Source organism: Xyrauchen texanus, chromosome 28 (assembly GCF_025860055.1).
Source record: "Xyrauchen texanus isolate HMW12.3.18 chromosome 28, RBS_HiC_50CHRs, whole genome shotgun sequence".
NCBI classification, from domain to species: Eukaryota; Metazoa; Chordata; class Actinopteri; order Cypriniformes; family Catostomidae; genus Xyrauchen; species Xyrauchen texanus.
Genome location: NC_068303.1, coordinates 18,773,126 through 18,799,215, shown reverse-complemented (window position 1 = coordinate 18,799,215; position 26,090 = coordinate 18,773,126). Strand labels below are relative to the sequence as shown.

Here is a 26,090-nt window from a genome sequence, read left to right as displayed (position 1 = left end):
ATGTAAAATAATAATAGAGAAGATAAAAGGTGATAGATAGTGGGACTCCGTCAGTGTGAATATACGTGTCTAAGGGGTGTGTGTTTTCTTGAATCAGTAAGGTATTATTTTTCCTCTTCGGCAATCACTACCTGCCCAATGGCTAGGAGATGTTTACCATTCATCTGTGACTGCTGTCTTGGGTAAATCCATGATTGGGGCTGTCATGCTGTATAAATCAGGCCCCTCTTCAGAGCCCAGTAAAATGATGATGGTGTTTCTATAAGCCCTTTTCCCATAACTATCACCTCTATCTGGATATATTTATTTAAAGATATTTATATAAGGATGTTTCTTCAACTGCTGGCATTTTCATGCCTCAAGGGTTGATTTTTATATTAATATAAAAGATTTAAACTTGTTTCTTTTTGATATTTGTATGTCACATTAAACCTGACCTGGCTTTTTACAAGGCCATCATTTATTTTTGGTATTTTGCAAATGCCTTTTATTTATAGATTTTAGATTGACTCAGACTTTCAATAGTACAATAAGAAAATCCATTAACAATTACAAGTTATTGCATAAATTGAACTATGATAATCTAAAAAGAAGTGAAATAAACAAACAAAAAACATTCCAATATTTATTGTGGGAAAATTATTTATATACATTGGACATGGCATCATGTCCACCACATCAAACAATTTGCCCCCTTATAAAGTTTTCAGAAGAACCTTACGTGTCCCTTAACCACTACCTTAACCAAGTTTACAAAAGTGTCAGTAAAAAGCATGCTTAAAGGGATAGTTCACCAAAAAATGAAAAATCTCTCATCTTTTACCTGTCCTAATTCCATACCAGATGCGTATGACTTTCTTTCTTCTGCAGAACACAATAAAAGATTTTTAGAGTTATATCTCAGCTCTGTAGGTCCATACAATGCAAGTAAATGGTGACCAGACCTTTCAAGCTCCAAAAAGCATGTAAATGCTGCCTAAAAGTAATCCATAAGACTACAGTGGTTTAATTAATATCTTCAGAAGCGATATGATCACTTCTTATGGAGTCTTATGAATTACTTTTATGCTGCCTTTATGTGATTTTTGTAGATTCAAATGATTTCAATCACCAATCACTTGAATTGTAAGGACCTACAGAGCTGACATATTCGTCTAAAAATCTTTGTTTTTTGTTCTGCAGAAGAAAAAGTCATACACATCTGGGATGGCATGAGGGTGAGTAAATGAGAGAATTAAAATTTTTGGGTGAACTATCCCTTTAAGATGAAATAAGAAACAAGTAATTTTTTAAGAAAACAAAGAAAGTTCAAGGTAAATATCACTTGTCTGCGAAACATTTGTATTGGGTGTCATTTCCGATCAACCTGTAATTTTGCCAAATTATTAAAAATAAAATGGGTTGCAATTCTGCTCTGATAGGGTCACATGAAAAATTGCTTTTACTAAAATAACACTTGGCCCAGCGTTTGTTCTATATGTTAGGCTGGTAAATATAACGTGCTGCTGTTTATGCTTTTTCAAAATTGTCAATCTTCCTCAAATTTTTCATGTGAAGTCAACTAGCAAGTTTAGATTGTGTCATGTTAAAATATTTTTTGTATATTGTTAGACCTTTGCAGTTTGTGTCAAGAATAATACATTGCCATGTTTGATTTCAAGGACATTTGTGTTACTTTAATATTATTAAAGATTCTGGTGATGTGTTTGGTTTGTCACTTGACATCAAATGTAAAATCTAAATGCTAAATCAAAGCCAGAATCACTGGTGTAAAATACTGTTTCAAAACTATTATTGAAATTACTGTTTAATATTTTTCTATTTCACTTTTCTTTCTTTTTTTTTTTCTGTATTTAATAGTTGATGTGGACCCAGATCTGGACCAGGAGTCACAGGATTACTTAGAGGCTTTGGCTCAGGCCACAGGAGAGCTAGATTTTTGTCTCAATCTATGCAAGTCTCGAGTGATGATGGAGACCTGCTTCGACATTGCGGTGCCCACAATCCCAGGACAAATTGGACAACAGGAGATGGAGGTCTGAGAGACAAAACATTGTGTGACTTGTGATTAAGTAAATCATTTAACAAGCTAGCTTGCAGATAACTGTTGGGTAAGCTTGTATTGAAGAAAAAATTAGACTTTTGAAGAGTGTGGAGGAGTTATTTTTTTTTTGTGGGGTTGCCTATTTTGGCAAATGCAACAAATGAAGGTATTGAAACAGTCGGCCAGGTCATAAGCTCCCTAAAATGCTGAAAAAGAAACAGAGAAAATAAAATTGGAGCTGAGTCCTGAGATATTTTTAATGTTACAAGAAAGTGCCTTAAACTGAAAGAATCCCAAGAAGTATCTTTGTTTTCGATTGGTGCTAGTATTTAAACCAACTTTCCCAAGTAAACTACATTTATCATGTTCCCTTTGAGAAACAAAAGTATTTTGCATCGTATTGCAGTGTATAGTGTATTTATGATCTAAAGTGTGTAAAAAAATATATAGTTTTTAGTATTAAACAAAAAAGTAAAAAAAAAAATTAAAAAAAAAAAGTTTAAACCCCCCAAATTCTTGCCTTTTATAAACTCTAAATAACCACAACAATAGAACTTGTTAACATGCAATGTTTCTTCTGCATCATGCAAAAACGTCATGGGTCCCCTTGATTTATTTTGAAGCCATGTTTGTCCCCAGTTGGTGAGATGTCACTTGATTGGATAAAGATGCAGAAGCTGTGCCACTGTCATCTGTTTATTTAGTTACAGTTGTTTCTCTGCATTATGAAAGGACCGCAGACGACATGACTTTCTTCCTGGAGACAGATTGTTTAGTTGATTGGTGCAGCTGGTGACCGATCATAAATTAGAGCTTGTCTCAAACACTTCTCAGAACATCTGACTGAAGTGTGTTTGTACGGATTCATGTCAGTATGTGCGTGTGTGTACTGTATGTATCTAAATGCATCAGAATGATATGTATGCATGTGTTTGTTCTTCTCTAATCATGCAACATCCAGCAAATTTTAACGTGGTAAATAATTCCACTGTATTTACCTGAACTTTAAAAGATAATACCTTCCTTCCCTTTGAATATAAACTTCAAAATGTTAAAATATACAAACCGCTATTATCTGTTGACATCTTCACTACACAGGACTTTCTCCATACTTGGTCCGCTGAATTATCTTCAGTCTCTGATGTGAATGTCTCTTGAAAGAAGTGTGTCTGCTGTTTCTTAAATAGAAATGAAGAACAAACAAAAAGAAAAGAGATTATTTGGTTTGTGAAGAATTTGTTTGAATTTATTGAATTACTTTTTATGTTTTTGAATGATTCTTTATTTAAAAGTTGCTGCATGAGATCTTTATTTATTCTTTCAAAATAATTTCATGTTTCTCTTTCTTTTATACCTTATTCTGTGATTGCTACTAATAATTTACATTTAACAGATTTGCCAAGCATTTTAAACTTTTACTATTTAAAATATATGACATTTTCTCAGTGTTTCAGCTTTGTATTGTACAGTTTTTTAAGCCTTTTTTAAAAAACATGTATAGACTCCTAAGTTTGCATTATCATAAAATTGTGTATAAATACAAATAATGTTTCCTCTTTATAATTTACTGGAGAAGTGTATTTTATTTATCTCTTAAAAATATTTCTAGTCTTTATATGGGTACTGACAATTATATTTTAAAGAGTACGATTGAAATTATATGATATATAATTTCCATAATGTTTAAATGTATTGTGGATACAATCATTGCTGAAGCTTGACTTTCTTTGGCATTTGATTTACTCAAATAGATTGAAAAGGCATTTCAAATTAGCAAATTGCCTATTTTTAAGTAAAGGCAGCAAGGCCAGCTTTTCAGACAACAACAGAAATGTCATCTTGCCTTGGAGAAAAACATTCACTTCCATGTATTCCTATAGTATCTTTATACAGGCTTTTTTTTTTTTTTTACTAAGATACTCAAAAGCATCATTTTGGGGTGGTAGAGGTGGGACATGTCCCTACCACTTTTTGCCTTTGCCCATTTTTTCCTGCCAGTTTTTTAAATGGCTTTCGTCAGGTAAGTGTCCATTTCCATTTTGTTCTTGTGATTTAATAAGTGGCGATCCAGCGGTGCTGTTTGCTTGTGCTTCTTCCCAGTTAAATTGCAAAGCAAAATGCAAACACATTTGTACAGATGCAATTGTGATTCAATTAAAAAGTTTAAGTATTATGGCTGATTAGAATCCAAAAAAATAATATATTTATCTACTAACAAAACCCCAGAGCTTTGATAACAGAGAACTGGCCATCAAGAACAACTCTTTATCAAAACAGTAAAGATTATCTGATGTTATCTGCACATAAACTAATTAATATTTATGAGTTTCACCATTTTGTGACAATGAGGGACGAGGCACTTTTTGTGCTTCCCGAAGGACTTACCGACCACCTCATCATGGTGTGCCAGACGGTAAGTCCCTCGGGAAGCACGACCTGATCATCAGGTTTTTTAGAGGCATGAGGAGGCTGAATCCTCTTATGCCACGCCTCATTCCCTCATGGGATCTCTCCGTGGTCCTGCTGGTCCCTAGAGTCAGTTGAGCTAAAGGTTGTATCATTGAAGACTGCCCTCCTGACTACGCAAACATCCTGAGGGTTGGGGACCTGCAGGCGTTCTCTGTCAGCAACACCTGCCTGGAGTTCGGTCTGGAGTACTCTCACGTGGTCTTGAGACCCCGACCGGGCTATGTGCCCAAGGTTACCATGACCCCATTTAGGCAAGTGCTGCCCTGGGAGGAGGCAGACCCAGCCTTATCTTTGCTGTGTCTAGTGGATGCTTTGCGCATCTACTTGGACCACACGCAGAGCTTTAGAGGCTCTGAGCAGCTCTTTGCTTTGGCGGACAAAGGAAAGGGAACTCTGTCTTCAAACAGAGACTTGCCCACTGGATTGAGGATGCCATCGCTTTGGCATACCAGGCCCAGGGTGTGGCCGGGACCCTGTCTCGGCTCCTCAGCGCGAATGAGTGGTTGTGAGGCAGCTCCTTTTATACCTGTATGTCCGGGGGAGTGGCATGCAAATTCCATTTGCCAATTCCCATTTGCCTTTTCTCAAAGATCAGAGGTGTTTGAGGCTCCTAAGAGGGACCCCTAGTGTCACTACATCGATACATCATCTCGTTCCCTCCATCATGGAATGGAGGTTATGACAGTAACCAAGACGTTCTCTCTGATAATCTCATCTGTGCAAAAAGAAAAAGAATGTGTAAAGTAATGACTGCTTCCCATTAAAGCAATTGTTCACTGTGCAGTTGTTAATAGTTGTTACTAGACACAAGAGTGCTGTTGAAGAGATGATTCTACACAGATGGCTAGATCCAAAACAAATTTGAGAATATAATCACACCACAGATTGATGTCTACCAGGTTTTGAGGTATGAATGATGAATAATGGGTTTCTAAGTTTACTGATTCAATTAGGCTCTCAAGTACAGTGAGTATATAGAATATCACTAGATGCACAGAGACCTTAAAGCTTTATAGGCCAACAGGGTAAACTCCCTTTATGACTGATTCCATTGGTGTGATATTTCACCTGCTCTTTCTCTCTCTCCTGAGCAGGTGGCCTCATCAAATTAATAGAGCTGTTTTAATGAGTCCCTCTGAAGACATATAATCATTCCTGTCATAATGGGTCACCGAAAGTCACTGAGAGGTCCTAGAAAATCTGCTGACCAATAACTTCATATCTTCTATTACCAAAAAAAAAAGTAGTGAATCCCTGGTCATCATAAAGGGATGGGTATTCATAATATGCTTAATTCATATTTAGCTAATAAAATAGACATCAAGGATAGAGGACAAATTAAAATAATTGTTGCAATAAAGACGAATAAACTTTTTTTTTTTTTATAACATATTAAACTACAACATAAGGAAATTACATCTGAAATAATATAGGACAGACAAGGCCATCGTTATGATGTTAAAAAAATCTCATTAAAGTCACACCTAAACTTCAGAGTCTCCAACAGGGAGAGCATTCTCTCGCTCTCTCTCTCTCTCTCGCTCTCTCTCTCTCTCTCTCTCTCTCTCTCTCTCTCTCTCTCTCTCTCTATATATATATATATATATATATATATATATATATATATATATATATATATAGATCTGTCTTCTTCTGTTCATAACACACACGGATGGGGGAGGGCAGGTTCAAAAGCAGACAGTCCATCCTCCAGGCAACGAATGTGATTGAGTTCTCTTTCACCTACTGAATATGTGCAACCAAAGCAGACAAAATGGAGGAGGAGTCCGTGGTATTTCAATTCCATCCTTTGACACAATACTTTTCGAATTTATACAGAAAACTAGTACAAATGGGGAAACACTATGAAATGCATGACAGGAGAAATGAATAATCTTGTACAATGAGCATGACAATGGCTATATAGAATTGAAATAGAAAACATCTTTTCAGCAGGATAAGGCACTATTCTTTTTATTGTGTAGAGTAAAATACCCTTACCAAAAAGGACTGTGGTGGTATCGGTAGTGATGATATAAGAAGGTAATACCTTGGCACTTTGATAACTGAAATGTATATAAACTGTGCTGAAAGGGACTTTCAAGAATTCCATGGTAAATATAAAAAAACATGGCAGTACCATGGTACTTATTGTTACTTTTTTGTGAAGTTATCAATGTACGTGCATGAGTACAAATTGGCATTAAACTTCTGAAACTCGAGCGTGACTGCTCTGTGCATTTCCCACTTCCCCTTTTGATTTGAAACTAGTAGCACCTAATAAACCAGCTAAATAATAAATACATTCTAGAGCTAATAGTTTACCTGAGAATGTATACATATGTGGACAGCAGGACTAAATTGTAAAATTTTCAATAATTCCAAGCTATAGAAAGTGCTATTTTTTTCATCAAATTGTTTATTATGTTCCCAGGAGTGTTTCATGTTTTTGAGACGTTACAGAAATTATTAGCATAATTAATTCTGAATTAAAGTAGTGGCCAAGGTCATCCAATCACTTCCAATTTAAAATACATTTTTCAAGACAATTTCTGAATCTATGTACTGATTACCATTGTCTCATGTCTGCCAAACATGTTGAGTGTTTCAAAAATCTTCTGCAGCCTGAAACTTGACATTTGATAGGAAATTTGGATTGAATGCTCTTAGCTGCATAGAGAGCTAGGATGCTTTTTATTTAGAAAGCTATTCAGTGAATGACTTAATCCTCCAGTGTGCTGTCTGTCTGCTCTGGTCTCAACAGTTTGAAATGCATCTTATTTTCATCCTAACTCAATATAAAGCCTCTGAAAGCAACATTTTTCACATTTTGGATGAACCCATTGATTCTCAATTTGAAAATGCACAGTAAATACAGGAATGAATTTACTAATGTTAAAGAGTAGAACCGTACTGTACATTGATAACAAAATAAAATATTACAAATGTACACTGTCAAAAGTGTCAAAAGTTTTGAAAAACTCTCATTATTTATTATTATTTTTTTTCTTCACATTTTAGGATAATAGTTAATTCATCTATGGAATAACATAAATGGAACTATGGGAATTATGTTGTGACTAAACAAAAACTAAAAACTTTAATATATTTTAGCATCTTCAAAGTATTCACCCTTTGCCTAGAATTTGCAGAAATGTCCTCTTTTGTACTCTTTTAAAAAGTATTGAAGGAGTTCCTATGGGATCAATTCCATGCCACATATATTTGCAAAAATATAAAGTATTGCAAAATATAATAAAGTTTTGCAAAAGAAAAAAGTATTGAGCAAAAAAAAACTTTTTTTTGAAAACAAAAATTAAGTATCACAAACGTAAAATAAAATATCGAGAGAAAAAAGAAAGTTTTGCAAACAAAAATAAAGAATTGCAAAATATAAAGAAAATATAGTAAAAACCAATATATAATTAATTGCAAAAATCAATGACTGTTGTAAAAGAAACTAAAGAACTTTGATCCTTTTTTATCTCTGCAACAGATTTTTAGGCAGCAATGATTTTGCCACACATCTTTTTCTTTGCAATGCCTACTAATTATTTTGCAACGCTCCTTTTAATCTGCATTTCCATCACGTGTGAGCTCGTGATATCGTTTTGCCTTTGCGCTTCACTTTTCTCTGCGTTTCACTTTATGGCACTGTTTTGACGTGGGGGTGGAGTCAGGGGATTGGGGCGTGTACAACGGGCTCGGTGATGCCTCCCTGGAAGTTACGTCATTAGCTTGAGACGCGGCTCAAACGTCATGGCTGAGCACAGGCATGCAGGTGGATCTCAGGTATGTAAAGTTGATTGTTTCCTTTTATTTAATTAGCATTAAATGTGCTTTAACAGCATTTGCTTCAGATAAAGAAGTTAGAGATCAGTTAAAGCGGTGGATTTATTAGCCATACTCGCTAACATAGCCAGCATCTGCAGTTTTTTCTCTCTCAATTGATTGGACTATTGATTGATTCTTATGTTTACTTTTGTATATTATAATTGTCTATACCATAGTATGTTGTCTTCTAAAAAAAAAATGTAAACTCCATATTTAGATGTAACATTATCACTGTTAAAGGAGACAATAAATATATGACATAAAAAGTTAAACGATCGTAACAAACGTGCATGTGTTCTGTCTTTAAATATAAAGTTTTGAAATATAAAATGTTCACATCCCCTATATTCTTAACCCTGCGTTATACAGCTATGTGACTTGGGGGCGGGGTCGTGTGTCAGTCTGCGGGAGAGAGAGAGAGAGAGAGAGAGCGGTAAGGCTTGTCACCTGGTTTGTAATTATCTCTAACACCTGTGTCTTGTTGTAGTGATACGGAGAGATACATTTAAAGGGACGCCAAGTGTGGAGAGAGAGAGAGAGAGAGAGAGAGAGAGAGAGAGAGAGAGAGAGAGAGAGAGAGAGAGAGAGAGAGAGAGAGAGAGAGAGAGAGAGAGAGTGTGAGTGAGTGAGTGAGTGTGGATCCAGAAAGCTCCACAGACTGAGTGTGATATTGTTCTGTTTATGTTTACATTTCTACGGCGGTGACCGTCGTATGTTCGTGAAAGAAATGAAAGTGCTGATTTCAAACCTGCTTCTCTGTCTCCTGACTCCTCCATTGCTCAACGAACCTGTTCACAAGCTACTTAAGTTCTTACAATGCTCACAGTGTGAGCATTGTAGACAAAATGTACGTGTATCTAGGTCATCTCATGTAATGATTTGCCATGTCACATTTAGCAGAGAGAATATCCAGATGTCGTGACGAATCTTATTAGTGTTCTGATTCAAAGCTTTGGTCGTATTTAGGCAGCTCAGGGTCAGCAGCAGCAACAACAACAGCTTTCTCCTGCTGTTTCTCTGCCTCGAGTATATTCAGCAGGATTATAACCAGGTTATCAGCACCTACTCTTTAAGAATCAATCTGTTAAATTTGTTTTGCTTTTGCACAATTAACATTATAAGTGATGTTCTTTTATTGTTTGTAGATCGTTTCCTGGGATGCTTATTTGTTACGATCGTTTAACTTTTATTTGTAATCTATTTATTGTCTCCTTTAACAGTGATAATGTTACATCTAAATATGGAGTTTACATTTTTTTTTTTTTTAGAAGACATACTATGGTATAGACAATTATAATATATAAAGTAAACATAAGAATCAATCAATAGTTCAATCAATTGAGAGAGAAAAAACTGCAGATGCTGGCTATGTTAGCGAGTATGGCTAATAAATCCACCGCTTTAACTGATCTCTAACTTCTTTATCTGAAGCAAATGCTGTTAAAGCACATTTAATGCTAATTAAATAAAAGGAAACAATCAACTTTAACTTAATTTTTTTATTGAACACCAAGAACAGAACAAAAAACAGAATGTACATCTACAGTGGCATTGGTAAGTACAGGTAAATGAGTATTAAGCAAGGCACATATCAGTTAAAATAAAATAAATTAAATGTATAAAATACAAATACAGAGGGGTCTCTTTATTCCTCTTTTAAGAGCTCAAGGTCTCTTATTATTCCAGCCAATTTCTGGGCATTTTTACTTTTCATACATTCCAACGCTGGAAAGAAATTACAAATCAATTCTCTTTTAAATACAGAAAAATAAGGTTTTGTCTTCATACATTTGGACTTATGAATGAAAAATGTGCCCAGTATCAACATTACATTAAGAAATTCATTTATTTTCTCGTCCAACAGCATTCCAAACATAACATGTTTCCTAGCAAAAGTGGGCAGTGAGTGAATCTTAGATTCAACCAATAAGACATATTTTCCCAAAAAGTATTTGAAGAAAAACAAGAAAAAAAAAAGACGATCAGTTGTCTCTGTCAATTTGACAAAAAGTACAGGCATTTTCTTCAAAATTAAACCGTTGTCTTAAAAATTCACTTGACAGGTATACCCCATTGAATATTTTAAAATGAGTTTCCTTAACTAGATATTTTTTCAGCCCATGAGTGGAGACTATATATAATTTTTTACTGTTTGTTGTGCTTCGTCAGTTCAGATGAAACAGGGTTTATAAACTCATTTGAAAGCGAATTAGCCCATGCCCAGAAGACAGCCATGAGCAATACATTTTTTTCTCCCTCCCTCCTTCAAACACATATTCCCTCCATCTTAATTAAACATTGTCATCTGATCACTGTCAGAGAAACAGTTAGCTGTTTGTGTCAATTAGCTGTCAGCTGCATCAGAGGCACAGCTCATTCAGGTCTGAAAACACTGTTGAAAAGGCCAGCATTGTCACCACCAGGGCTGGACTGGGAAGAGAAATCAGCCTGGGATTTTACATAGCAACTGGCCCAGAAGTTGTGCGGGGGGTGTTCGCTGTCCTTTTCTGCATATCGTAGCGCCATTTTGCAGCCGACCCACTGGCTCGCTCGGTCTGCCCCTGATCGGCCCCAAAGTGCGTCGGCCCACCGGGAAAATAGCAGGTATGCCAGATTACCAGTCCAGCCCTGGTCACCACCATATGTTGCGCTTTGCAGTGTTGGGAAATAACTAACAGTACCGATGTTACACACTTTACTACTTTTTTTAATTGGTGATGTTTAACACAAAATATGAAAATAAATCATATAGCATTATACATTCCAAACATACAAAATATATTGTTTAATATAGCAGGGGATTTTTATGGTTTTGAGAATAAATATCATATACAATCTTTGGATTTTTTTGTTATTTAACATTCTTGAAGATTGCAGAAAAGATATTAAGCCTCCGAGAGGGATAAAGGCCGATTGTGTACGGTGGTGCGACGAAAGAGAGATCGTTTACGGACATGTCCGTCATGTCTCCGCCCTGTCACAAGGTGACTTATGTCTCTGTTAAAACAATTAAGTAACAATAAACATCTATTTGTAGTAGTTATATTAGTTATTATATTAATTATTCTAAAGCAAAGAGGTGTGAGGAGAAAAAATATGGGTGAAGTAAATCTTCCAAGTAAGAAGAGCTTGCTGGTGAAACTATTCACCATATTAACCAAAATTTCAAGGGATATGGTTCCAATTTGAATGAGGATCGAGTAGAAATCTTTTAAGCCAATTTATTTTGAAAGTGTTATTTACATCCCCGAAGTGAATATCCTCCAGATCTCCTTCAGCTTACTTATTGGTAATTACCTTTTTTAATCTCTGAGATTTATTATTCAAAATAAAATAATAAATAATATTATTAATATCTTTACAAATAGAGTCTTTAACAAATAAAGATAAAGCAGGGTTTGGAGGGTTACTTTTGAAATGTATTCCACTACAGATTACAGAATTCATGCTGTAAAATGTAATTTGTAACGTTTTCCGTTAGATTACTCAAGGTCAGTAGCGTATTCTAAATACTTTGTATTTTTTCACTTGTTTTGACTATAAAAACACTGCAAGTACAGTAAGACAAAATACACATGCTAAAAGTACATTCTCTGTGCATTTATGTTCAAAAACATATCTTATGCAGTGTTATTTCTAAAACAATATAAATCTAAATTATCTTGTTTTAAGGATTTAAAAAATATATATTTTACAGGAAAACAATACAAATATTATTATCAAGAATACAATTTTTGCCCAAATATCAAAGAAATTATGATCCAACGTGAATTTTCTTGATAAAAAAATATGATCGTGTCTGGTAACATGTGCATGTAAAATGGCTAGAAATAGCATTTTAGCTTAGCGTAAAATTTACACAAGGTTTATTTCTATTTCTTCTGCTCCAAACTTAATTCAAACTTACTTCTCTGTCTGCTCGTATGAATGTAACACATCATAAGAAAGTGTTTCACCGCTGTTCAAATTTGGATCGCATCATTTGTATGTATAAAATGACAATCAAATGTCATTGACACAAAATGTTTATAAATAAAGTAGTGTCATCTGCAAATTTGGATATTTTGAATTCCTTAACAAAAATCGTAAGACCTTGAGTTTGATTAATTTTAACAATACCAACTGATAATAATTTGACTGCCAACAAAAATAGATAAAAATGGGGCGAATGGGCATCCTTGATGTACTCCACAATTAATGTTAAATCTTTTGGAGATAGAGGTATTGACAATCACAGAACTGTTAATATCTGTGAAAAACATTTTAACAACTTTTAAAAAAAAATCTCCAAATCCAAAAAGCTTTAAACAGGATCTCATGTTCTATCGAACGCTTTGTAGTCAAAGAAGAAAATAATAGAATCATTCTCAGCATAGCCCAAAGGGTCAAGCATCAGCCTAATATTGTTAGTTATATGACAACCTTTTAAAAAACCTGATTGATATTCATTAATCACATTATTTAAACCTTTTCTTAATCTTTAGTGAATACTGATGTAATTAGTTTATAGTCAATAGTTAGAAGAGAGATAGACCTCTATAATAGAAGCTTTATCTGGTTTGGCATTTAATGAAATAACACCTTGTTTCATAGTAACTGTCATTAGAAGCTCAGCTATTTTACAACAGAGCTGTTCTGTTCCATGATGTCACATGTATGTGAACTCATAAGTAATTCACCATAGGTTCCCTCTGGATTTTCCTATGGGTTTTTATAATGCGGTTTTTGAACTTAAAGAGTAAAATAAGGTCTGTGGTAAACATTACTTGATGATGAGTGTACACTTTTATACAACATACATTGCACACAATCATACCTCAAACTTGAATTTTGAAGCCGCTGTGCATTTAAAAAAAAAAGTATGTCATTCAATACAGCTTCAAAATTCACATCAGGTAATTTATTTTGTAGAACAAAGCGTCTACATATCGTCAAGTAATGTTTAACACAGACCTTATTTTTCTTATAAGTTCAAAAGAGGGAACAAATTCTCTTCCTGGTTTTTGGACTACAAGCTGAACAACTCTATAGCATAGCTTTTCCTGTAACAAGCAAAATTTTCCAATAAGTAGCAGTTTAGCATCGCACAACATGACATTTTTCACACTGTATTGCTCACGCAGCGATGGAACCTGTTATGTTTACCTTGTCTTGTTTCACTTTTGCCCTTTTGTTTGCCATTTTTGTCACTTTTGCATTCCTTAGTTTTCACTTTTGTCCCTTGTGTAACTCCATAGTCTCTCTGTTAGCTTTCGTGTTCACGTTCATTGTTTGCACCTGCCCTCGTTAATTTGCCATTTTGCTTCTGTTTATCACCTTGTTATCTTGTTTGAGTTCTGTTTGTTCATTGGCCCCTTTTTCCTATGTTCATGTATTTATACCCTGGTTTTTGGTTCAGTCCTTGTCTATCGTTGTTTGTTGTTAGCCTGGTATGTGTTCCCTGCCTGAGTTCTCTGTTTTGTTGCCTGAGTTCTCTGTTTGTTTTCATCGTGTTTAGTTTTCGGTTTTATGTTTTATTTCCCCATTGAGGGTTGTTCCTTTGTGTTTACTTGTTTATTGAATAAAATCTAACTGCATTTGGATCCGCATCTCCTCGTCTGCCTCGCTGCTCAATCGTTACAGAACGATAGACCACCATGGATCCAGCGGTTTTACGTGCCAGATTCCACCTGCTCTGCCTGAGGCAAGAGGACCGTCCGATTGAGGCCCACGTCCGCGACTTCCTTAAACTTGCGGCTGTTACGGACTTCCCGGACACCTCCCTTGTGGTCTTCAGGGACAACCTGTGTGGCTGGCTGAAGGAGCGGCCGCCGCCGGCATCACGCGGCTGGACTCTCCGCGACTTCCTGGAGGTGACCCTACTGTTGTGCGGCTCCCTGCTGACTGTGGGCCATGCTGGGAAGGACTCTACCTCTCCACCTACTGAGGCGACTCTTTAGCCGTCCCAGGCTCACCCTGTCATGCCTGCCCCAGCGTCCACGCCTGCCCCGGTCTGCGAGCCAGCGTCCACGCCTGTCACTGTGAGCGAGCCAGCGCCACGCATGTCACTGTGAGCGAGCCAGCGCCTACGGCCTCTACCGTCAGCGAGCCTGAACCCTCGTCAGCCATGGTCAGCGAGCCTGAGCCCTTGCCAGCCACGGCCAGCGAGCCTGAAGCCACGCTGACCAGGAACAGCGTCCCAGCTTCGCCAGTCGCATCAGCCCGGAGGAAGAGGAGAAGGGGAAAGGTCTCTGCTCTCCAGCCTCCGCCTGCCGCAGCCCCGTGCCCTAAACCCCCCTTGGCTCTGCCCTCAGCGCCCAGCGAACCCAAGCCGCCACATACCACGGTAACCCAGCCAGAGTCTGTCGCCTCAGAGGTCAGTGAGCCAGCGCCTGTAGCCTCGACCGTCCCCGAGCCAGCGCCTGTGGCCTCGACCGTCCCCGAGCCAGCGCCTGTGGCCTCGACCGTCCCCGAGCCAGCGCCTGTGGCCTCGACCGTCCCCGAGCCAGCGCCTGTGGCCTCGACCGTCCCCGAGCCAGCGCCTGTGGCCTCGACCGTCCCCGAGCCAGCGCCTGTGGCCATGACCGTCCCCGAGCCAGCGCCAGTAGCCATGACCGTCCAAGAGCCAGCGCCAGTAGCCACGACCGTCCAAAGGCCAACGCCGGTGGTCACGCCCGTCCAAGAGTCAGCTCCTCTTGAGCTTCCCAGTGCTTCGCCTTCCGAGCTTTCCAGAGCTCCGCCTTCCGAGCTTCCTAGTACTCTGCCTTCCGAGCTTTCCAGAGCTCTGCCTCCCGAGCCTTCCAGGGCTCCGCCTCCCAACTCTCTTGAGCATTCCAGGGCTCCTCCTCCCGAGCCTCCTAGGGCCCCGTCTCTCAAGTCTCGAGTCTTCCAGGGCTCCTCCTTCCGAGCCTCCTAGGGCTCTGCCTCTCAAGTCTCTCGAGCCTTCCAGGGCTCCGTCTCTCGAGGCTCACGAGCCCTCCAGGGCTCCGCCCCTCAAGCCTCACGAGCCTTTCAGGGCTCCACCCCTCAAGTCTCTCGAGCCCTCCAGGGCTCCACCCCCGAGCCTCCTATGGCTCCGCCTACCACAGCTCCGCCTACCGAGCCTCCTATGGCTCCGCCTCCCACGGCTCTGCCTCCCGAGCCTCCTATGGCTCAGCCTCTTGCGGCTCCGCCTCCCGAACCTCCTACGGCTCCGCCTCCCACGGCTCTGCCTCCCGAGGCTCCTACGGCTCAGCCTCCCGCGGCTCCGCCCCCAGAGACTCCTAGGGCCTCGCCTCTAGAGGCTCCTTCCAGCTCACCATCAGAAGAACCTCCTACGGCGCCGCCTCCCTCCGCCCCGCCGCAAGAGCCACCCTCGGCCTCGCCTCCGGCTCCGCCTCCTAAGCCCCCCACGGTCCTGGCTACGCCTCCTTCGGCGCCGCCTCCCAAGTCTTCTACGGCTCCACCTCCGAAGTCCTCCTTGGCTCCGCCTCACGCGGCTCCGCCGGCCCCTATCCTGTGGCCACCACCCAGGACCCCCAAGCCTACCCACATCCCGTGGTCAACTCCCAGGCCCCCTGAACCTGTCCCTGCCCTGTGGCCAGCTCCCAGGCCTCCTGAACCTATCCTTGCCCTTTGGCCAGCTCCCAGGCCACCGGAGCCCGTCCTTGCCCTGAGGTCAGCTCCCAGACCTCCTGCACCAGTCCTTGCCCTGTGGCCAGGTCCCAAGCCTCCTGAACCGGTCCTTGCCCTGAGGCCAGCTCCCAGACCTCCTGAACTGGTCCTTGCCCCATGGCCATCTACTAGGCCACCGAAACCGGCCTCTGTCCTGTGGCCTCCTCCTAGGCCCCCTGAGCCGGCCCTTGCCTTATGGCCAGCCCCCGGGCCATCTAAACCTGTCCCTGCCCGGTCGATACCTCCCTGGCAACCCTAAACCTGTCCCTTTGTGCCCCCATAGACTGCTTGCCTGTCCTCTCGGCCTCCTTGTGTTACTCCTGTGTGTTATCTTAATGGCATATCTCGCCATAAGGGGGTACTGTTGTGGGAGCAGGGTGGAAGTAGCACCCCTCTTCGGGGGAGAGAGGAAGAGTTATTTGAGGTGGTGTGGTTGTTCCTGGGTTTGGGGAAAGAGGCAATAAAAAAGTGTTTGATCTAAACGTGGAGTTATCTTTTGAACTAACATTGGTAGCAGAGGATGGCTGCTTACTACAGGGTTCCACCAACGTTTGAAGAAGGAAAACCCTACGAAAGCTGGAAGAATGAAGTCAACATTTGGACCAGAGTTACCGATTTGGAAAAAAAAAAACAAGCTCTTGCCGTCGCCCTGGTGCTATCAGGAAGGGCGCGGGATACAGCGATGGAAATTCCGGTAGATGATCTAAATAAAGACACTGGAATGACCACTTTGTTAGTGAAACTGGATGCTTTGTTCCTTAAAGAGGAAAAGGACAGGATCTACGATGCTTACTCAGATTTCGACCGGATTATGAAAGAAGCGAACATGTCCATGGCGGACTATATTATTGATTTCGAACAGCGCTATTCTCGGATGACAAAGTACAACATGGAGCTACCCGACGCAGTTTTAGCTTTTAAGCTTTTGGATACTGCGTGTTTGGATACGACGGATAGGCAGTTGGCTCTAACTGCATGCACTGACTTAACTTATGCCTCGATGAAGTCCGCTCTGAAGAGAATATTTGGCGGAAAAACGAGCGCGGCAGCACAAAGTATCAGCCAGGAGTCCGTGTTTGTGACAGAGCAGCGACGGCAGAAAAGTAAGTCCTGGCAGCAAAGCGCTCACCAGAAAACTCCACAGCCCGGTACTAACCCGCTAGATAAGTACGGACGGCGATCGAAATGTGCAGTGTGCCAAAGTACATATCACTGGGTCAATGATTGTCCGCATAAAGGTGAGAGTGTTAAGATTACAGAAGATAAAACTGACATGGAAGAGTGTAATATTACTCTGTACACCAAAGAATCACCGACAGATGCAGAAATATTCATGACCGAATGGTATGGCTCAGCAATAATAGACACTGCTTGTACTAGGACAGTCTGTGGACAAGAGTGGCTTGACAACTACAGTACTGTATTACAGAAGAAAAGTGTAAAGATGATGAAAGAAACAGAAGCAGAAAGTCATAGGCCTTTCAAGTTTGGAGATGGAAAAGTAGTTTACTCAGGAAAAAGAGTCAAGATTCCTGCAAAGTTTGGCAACATGAAGTGTAATATTGAAACAGAAGTGGTACCTGTAAACATCCCCCTGCTTTTGAGTAAGACATCATTAAAAAGGGCAGGGACCGTTCTGGACATGGAAAATGACAGCGCAGTAATGTTCAACCAGCCGGTCAAACTAGACTTTACAAGCTCTGGACATTATTGTGTGAACATTGTGGACAATGAAAATAAAAATCCTGCTCACTCTGATCAGATATTAACTGTTGAAGATGAAATATTGTCAATCACAGACAAGATGAACACAAGTGAGAAGATGAAAGTTTTGGAAAAGCTTCATAAACAGTTTGGGCATGCCTCTGCAGACAAACTACTAAGACTGATGGATAATTCTGGCAACAAGGACGCAGAATGCCCCAGCCTGTTGCAAAAGATCATAAACCAATGTGAAGCATGTCAGAAATACTGTAGAACCAAACCGAAACCTGCTGTCGGATTACCACTGGCATCTACGTATAATGAAACAGTTGCTATAGATTTGCACGAGCTTGAGCCAGGGGTCTGGTACCTACACATTATTGACCAGTTTACTCGTTTTAGTGCTGGTAGTGTCCTCATCACCAAGAGGGCTTCTGAAATTGTCAAGCATTTTATCCACGATTGGATTAGTGTACATGGCCCACCGCAAAAGCTATTCAGTGACAATGGTGGCGAGTTTAATAATGAAGAAGTGAGAGACATGGCCGAGAACTTTAATATTGAAGTTAAGACAACACCTGCCTACAGCCCCTAGAGCAATGGACTGTTGGAGCGTCATAATCAAACCCTAACTGAGATCATTATGAAAGTGAAAGCTAGTACTGAATGTGACTGGAGCACTGCAATGGACTGGGCCTTGATGGCAAAGAACTGTATGCAAAGTGTCCATGGGTACAGTCCACATCAGCTGGGGTTCGGGCAGAATCCTAATCTGCCCTCAGTGTTAATAGACAAAGCACCGGCTCTAGAGGGGACTACCAAGAGTGAATGGGTTGCTAAGCACATTTCAGCCCTGCATGCTGCAAGAAAGGCTTTTACAGAAGCTGAATGTTCGGAGAGGATACGGAGAGCTCTAAAGAAACAGTTACGGCCCACTGACGAGCGATACTGAACCTGGAGATAAGGTTTATTACAAACGAGTGGACTGTCCAGAATGGAAAGGGCCTGGAGTGGTCATTGGACAGGATAGTGCAGTTGTTTTTGTCAGACATGGAGGCACCTGTGTCAGAGTGCACCAACTAAGGTTAAGAATAGTTACTCATGAAAATGAAGAGCCTCAGATTGTCTCTGAGGAGAATAACCAAGGACAACGTACAGTGGACATCATTGAAGAAGAGACAAATGTAGAAAACGCAGAGAATGATCCTTTACCTGCTGTTGAAAATGCAGAAGCAGAGAGACCAGACATTGGAAACATTAACATAAAGACTGGACAAATTGTGACATTTAGAAATCAAGCAAGTGGTGTTTCACAAACAGCAAAGGTGCTAGGATGTGCTGGAAAAGCCAATGGAAAATATAAGAACTGGTATAACTTGGAGCTACTTGAGCCTCGCGGAGGTAGCTGGTAACAGTGAATCAGCAGATCTGTCACAATTAGAGGATCTTCGTGTCCAGAAAGAGGCTTCAAATTCGGATACACACGAGGATGTTTTTGTGACTAAGGATGTGTCTTTTGATGAAGCAAAAGAAAAGGAAATACAAAATTGGAGACAGAACGAGGTGTTTGAAGAAGTTGAGGACAAAGGACAAAAGTGCGTCTCCACTCGATGGGTGTGCACTTTGAAAGAGGCTGAAAATGGATTAGTTCCCAAAGCAAGACTTGTTGCACGAGGATTTGAGGAGCTACAAGTTTCTGAGCTGCAAAAGGACTCGCCGACTTGTGCCTCAGAGTCACTGAGACTTCTAGTGGCAGTGTTATGTCAAAGACAATGGGAACTTCACTCAATGGACATAAAATCTGCCTTCCTACAAGGCATGGAGCTGTCCAGAGACATTTTTATCAAACCACCACTGGAGGCCAATGGCACAGGGACACTTTGGAAACTAAGAAAATGTGTGTATGGTTTAGCTGATGCCTCATTGTATTGGTATAACAGAGTTAAAAGCATTATGACTGAAGCAGGAGGTATTGTGTCTAAGGTTGACCCTGCAGTTTTCTACTGGCTTGATGAGGACACGAAGGTAACTGGTGTACTTGCTTGTCACGTTGATGATTTCATATGGGGAGGTTCACAGCTGTTTTCAGAGAGTGTCATACCTTACCTTAGGTCAAAGTTCAATGTAGGTCGTGAAGCTCACAATAACTTTTCCTATGTGGGTGTGGATTTTGTGACTTTGGGTAAGAAGGTACAAATACACCAAATGACATACATTCAGCACCTACAGCCCATACATATCACACCTTCACGAGCAGCAGAGTCCGCTTCACCTCTCACAGAAGAGGAGAGAGAACAACTTAGGTCAAAGATAGGTCAACTTCTGTGGGTTGCTAGACAGAGCAGGCCTGATGTCATGTTTGATGCAAGTAATTTGGCATCTTGTCTCAAACAAGCTACAGTTCAGAACATTAATGAAGCTAACAGGGTAGTCTGTAAACTCAAGAAAAAGTCAGTTCAGTAGAATTTTCAACAGCTTGGGAAAGACAGTAACTTAAAAATGGTTACATTCACTGATGCATCGTTTGCAAATCTTTCAGATGGGGGTACTCAAGGTGGGTACTTCATTGTTTTGATGGGTGAAAATGGGCAGTTCTCTCCAATTTCATGGCAATCTAAGAGAATTAAGAGAGTTGTCAGAAGCACTCTTGCAGGTGAAACGCTTGCTATGTCTGAGGGATTGATAATGCAATTTTTTGTCAACTCTGTTTTCTGAACTGAATGCTGGTTGTACTGTTTCTCCTGTACCCATAATCTGTGTCACCGATAATTTCTCTCTTGTAGATGCACTGAAGTCTACTAAGTTTGTTGCTGAGAAAAGACTGCGTTTGGAAATCAGTTCGATAAAAGAACTGATCCAAATTAAGAGGGTTGGTCAAGTGTTATGGTCTGAAATAAAAGATCAACTTGCAGACTGTCTTACAAAAAAGGGAGCTTCCTCAACCTCACTTCTTAAGGCTCTCTATGAAGGATGCTGGACTGTTAAATGAACTCAAGCATGAGTTTCCCCTCCCTTTACTAATAACCTTTTATGTTATATTGTTGTTCTTATTTAATACACCATGACAGGTTAGCTGGTCGTTTTTTTTTTTTTTTTTTTTCTCTTTAAAGAGAGGGAGATTGTTACTCCTGTGTGTTATCTTAATGGCATATCTCGCCATAAGGGGGTACTGTTGTGGGAGCAGGGTGGAAGTAGCACCCCTCTTCGGGGGAGAGAGGAAGAGTTATTTGAGGTGGTGTGGTTGTTCCTGGGTTTGGGGAAAGAGGCAATAAAAAAGTGTTTGATCTAAACGTGGAGTTATCTTTTGAACTAACACCTTGGACTGCCTGTCTGCCCCTCTTTGCCCCCCTGGACTGCCTGTCTGCCACTCGTTGCCCCTTTGGACTTCCTGCCTGCCCTCTGTGCCCCTTGGACTGCCTTCTTGTTCTTGTACCCCCCCCGGTCTGCCTGTCTGCCCCTTGTGCCCTCATTTTATTTTTTGTGGGTTTTCTGTCCTTCGTTTTTTGTTCCTTAGGATCGTCTGGAATCTGATCCTTTGAGGGAGGGCTCTGTTATGTTTACCTTGTCTTGTTTCACTGTTGCCCTTTTGTTTGCCATTTTTGTCACTTTTGCATTCCTTAGTTTTCACTTTTGTCCCTTGTGTAACTCCATAGTTTCTCTGTTAGCTTTCGTGTTCACGTTCATTGTTTGCACCTGCCCTCGTTAATTTGCCATTTTGCTTCTGTTTATCACCTTGTTATCTTGTTTGAGTTCTGTTTGTTCATTGGCCCCTTTTTCCTATGTTCATGTATTTATACCCTGGTTTTTGGTTCAGTCCTTGTCTATCGTTATTTGTTGTTAGCCTGGTATGTGTTCCCTGCCTGAGTTCTCTGTTTTGTTGCCTTGAGTTCTCTGTTTGTTTTCATTGTGTTTAGTTTTCGGTTTTATGTTTTATTTCCCCATTGAGGGTTGTTCCTTTGTGTTTACTTGTTTATTAAATAAAGTCTAACTGCATTTGGATCCGCATCTCCTCGTCTGCCTCGCTGCTCAATCGTTACAGAACCATGCTATCAAAGGTGCTAACCTAAACCGTCCTCTCTTTCACACACACATGCAAAGTACTATAGTACTAGGATCTGAATAATTTAAATGAATTGGTTCTTTTTGATAGTTCCTGTAAATGAACAGGTTACAAAACAATTATTTTATACTGTACTTAACGTTGATAACTCCAAATAATTTTAGTAAGTCAGTTCATTCGGATGTTGCATGTAAATGAGGGGTTCACATAAATGATTCACTACAATAAATGATTTGCTGCAGCCTTAAAGGGACTTTACCTTCTTTTTTTAATCAAAATATTTTGAAAAATACTGCTGTTTATAACTATATTTCAACATTATATTTCGATATTTCAAGTTATATAAAAAAGCGTGTTTTCTAGTTTATGTTAATGTTGTCACCCTAATTGTTTAAATTCACTCAAGTTAAATAACATAATCTTGTCTTTATATATTTATTACTTATTTTCTTCTTAAAATAACTTAAGTAGTTAGGTAACTTTTTTTAGTAACTTGTAGTATTTGTTTAGTAACTTACTCTTCTTTCTTTTAAAGAAAATGTGTAGTTTAATTACTTTAATGGGAGAGTTCACACAAAAGTTAAAATTCTCTCATCATTTACTCACCCTCATGCCATCCCAGATGTGTATGACTTTCTTTGTTCTGCTGAACACAAACGAAGATCTTTAGAATAATTTTTTAGCTCTGTATGTCCAGTGAATGGTGACCAGAAAATGGTAAAAGAAAATAACATAATGGCAGCAAAAAAGTCATCCAAATTAATAGTTAAATCTTAAGTTATATGATTTATTTGGGTCAGAAACAAATCAATATTTAAGTTATTTTCTACTCTAAATCTTCACTTTCATGTTATGGAAGTGAAAGTGGAGATTTATAGTAAAAAAGATTTAAATATTGATTTGTTTCTCACCTAAAGTGATTAAATTGCTTCTGAAGACAGAGATTTAACCAAGGGAGTAGTATTGATTACTTTTATGCTACCTTTATGTGCTTTTTGGAGCTTGAAAGGTCTGGTCACCATTCACTTGAATTGTATGGACCTACAGAGCTGAATTATTCTTCTAAAAATCTTTGTTTGTGTTCTGTAAAAGAAACTAAGTCATACACATCTGGGATGGCATGAGGGTGAGTAAATGATGAGAGAATTAAAATTTTTGGGTGAATTATCCCTTTTAGTTAAGTTATGAGTAGCTTAGGAAGATACAGTTTCAAAGTTTCCAACTGGTGTTTCAGATGGTTTGCTGGTGTCCCCACCAGACTTCTTAACTAGCTGTGGTCAACCAGCTTCACCAGAAAGACCATACTACAGTGTGCCCTCCAAAAAGCTAGACCAACACTAAACAAGTAATTAACTAATATGGAAATGAATGGAGGATATCAATGAGGTATTGTCTGGTTTCAACAAATATTTTTTGGTGCTCCCTAAAAGGTCTGCAAATACAAATAACAGACAAGCAGCACAGCAATATTCAACAATTCTAAGAATATACAGTCTCTCCTTTACCATGTCTATTAGTATCCAATTTAAATGTAACCATTATTTTTTTAGAAATCAACATGTTTTCTCAGGAAATCTGGTATGCAATGAGATGTCTCCTTTTCAGCCCCACCAACATCAAAAACTTAACAAGATCTCACAATGTGAATGCTTTTATATGCTCCAACAGCACTGGCTTTGACAAGAGTGACCAGGGCATCTGCATAATAAACCACTGTAGACCACAGCTTTTCAGAGCCATCATTCTAATCCCTTGTCTCTTTTGCTTATCTACAGTACTTCCTATTCCCTTACCCTTTGATCCCTGACATTTTTGTGTACTTTGGAGGCCTGTCTTGTGGTCCTATTGCACTATTTAAGCGACAATATTGAAGATACTGTGTAATCGCCTTCTCACCCATTCCCTTCACAATGCTATATTTTCATTAATATTGATGGCATTTGAATCTAAGCCATATCATTAAAGTGTCAGGAGAGTGTGTGTAAATCATGTAGTTGTAAAACACAGGATGCTTGAGTTTAAAAAGCTTGAGTTTTTAAAATAGGTCTGGGAAAAAAAGACATCAAGGCACCTTGTTGTGGTTATAAAACTGTATGCCATATGTATTATTCCTTTCTGTGTGATTGGGTGAGAATATTGCTTTAAATGAACGAGGCTGTATTTATTATTTGAATGAACTGCTGGCAAATTAAGTTCCCTTTATTTAACTGGAGGTCCACTGATTTCCTTCATGATTTTAGTCCTAATGTGTGAAATTAATTAGACTGTAACAAAGGCATTTGTTGCTTTTGCTGACCTGCATTGTCGTTAGTGATATTTCAATCCCCTTTTCTTAACAGCAAGGTCTAATTGTTGTTATTATAGATTGACTAGTGTAATTACATGTGATTAAATGGTAAAGTGATTACTTATTATTGTTGTTGATGTTTAAATAGACACCCAGATACTGAGGGATGTTTCAGGAAGGGCATCTGGCGTAAAAACCTATGCCAAGTCTAAATAGACTTGGCATATTGAAGATTATTGTTGTTTAAATCACAGCTTTGCAAGGTTGTTTGAACATAAATTTTTTGAAGGGAAAACTATAAAGCCACACTGTACACCTAAATTGACTTTTTGAAATCTCTCCTTTCTGTTAGAGCTAACAAGTATTTAAAAATATATATTTGTGCATGCATTGGTTTCATTCATCCTTCTCTGTAAAATGAGAGTAGGCTTTGGAGTTTGCAGTTCTAAATCTGGACGATTCCCATACTGTGCCATTTCTTGTTCCAGCCCATTAACCATGATAATGTCTTTCATATTGGAATGGAAAAAGCTGCTCTCACATTGAAGCCCACTGGGGTCCTGAAGAAATAAACATGCTTGGACAGACACAGAGGGAGAAAATCCCTCAAATGGCTCCTGGGATTCTCAAGGTGGAAGAATACAGCTCCATCTAAGAGAACAAGGTCAAATCCAAATGTTGAATTCTTTGCCTTTTCTGACCTATTTATGTGCATCTGGTTTCCTCTGGTTTCTCGCATCTTCTTCTCTGTTTTTATTCAGTTTCTCATACTTAATTATATCCAATCCACTGTACTATAAATGAACTTAGCACCACTCATTTACATTCCTGCTCCATACTACCTTTATGATTTTATTTCAGAGTGCAATGACAAGGAAATGCATTGCTTTTTTTTTTTCAGATTAAAGATGCTCATTTTAAAGACGCTTTGAATTTCACTGGTTCATATTCATCCCATCCCCAGGGGTTGAAGGGGTTTATATACGTATACATATATCTGTATATACCCCTTTGACTTTATACTGAGACCTAAAACTCTAAGACATGGCTGTTCATGTTATCTCAAGATCGTAGCCACTACACTGTAAAAAGTGGTAACCTTTAATTGTTACCTTTAGGAGATATTTTTACCTGATCTAACTCTTAAAATTAGTTTTGTTGGTGTAACTTAATGTATTAAGGATGATTAAAAGATGTAAAAATTGAAAAGGTTTATTTAGATGTTACCACATGAAGCACATTTTAAGGTGACCTGATAAAATATTTTTGCGATGTGCTATGCATTTCTTTGTGTAAAACCTTTTTTCAGCCTGACCTCATGAAATTTACTTGACAATTGCAACATTTTTTGCAATTAAAAATTGTGTGCTTCATTACACATTTGGCTGCAGTTTCCAAGAGAAATGTCTAGTGGTGGGCACCGAAAGCCAGAGAAATTATGTTGTAATCAGACAAGGTTTTGAAAGTGAATATTAGGTCGATGTTTTAAAGAGTGACACGTACCTCGTTAATCTAAAACTTTATACTAAACCTAACCAATAGTGTCCTAAAAGATAAATGAGAGATAAACAAAACAGGTATCCTCACTCTTATCCAAGGCTTAAACCTAAAAGTTAGTGTTTTAAAACCAAATTCGACATTAAAAGTACATTTACTAAAACAACCACATCATTTCGCATCACTTCTATGGCATCTCATTTCACTCTCACTCCGAGTGTCCTTGGCTATGATCGAGACTGAGTTTCTAAGTCCAAAGTCAAACACTCTATCAGGTAAGCTAGAGCGGAAGCTAATCATGATGTGTAAATGTAAGTGGGTCTGTAATACAATACAAGCGTTTTCAAATGATGCGTTAGAGTAAAAGTGTTTCTATATCATAACATAGCAGGGTGTGATTAATAGAGCGAAAAATATGTGTTCATAATAAGTCATAATCAACCATAGTAACCTACCCCTGATTTAAGTGAAAATGAATAAAACACACAGTTGGTGTAGCGCCTCTAGTGTTCATTTCACCAGGAAACTACAACAAAATATAGAAAACAGCACTTAAAACGAAA

The 26,090-nt window shown here is 39.2% G+C and overlaps 1 protein-coding gene across 1 annotated transcript in view; it reads left to right on the top strand.

Annotated features, from left to right (window-relative positions):
• LOC127622190 (kinesin-like protein KIF26A) overlaps nt 1-3,470 on the top strand; it is a 119,783-nt gene extending 116,313 nt beyond the window's left edge. Inside the window, exon 15 of the mRNA XM_052096188.1 lies at nt 1,861-3,470. Coding sequence (XP_051952148.1) covers nt 1,861-2,042 — 182 coding nt within the window. The 3' untranslated portion in view covers nt 2,043-3,470. The remainder of the gene's footprint in view (nt 1-1,860) is intronic.
• The last annotated feature ends 22,620 nt before the right edge of the window (nt 3,471-26,090 follow it).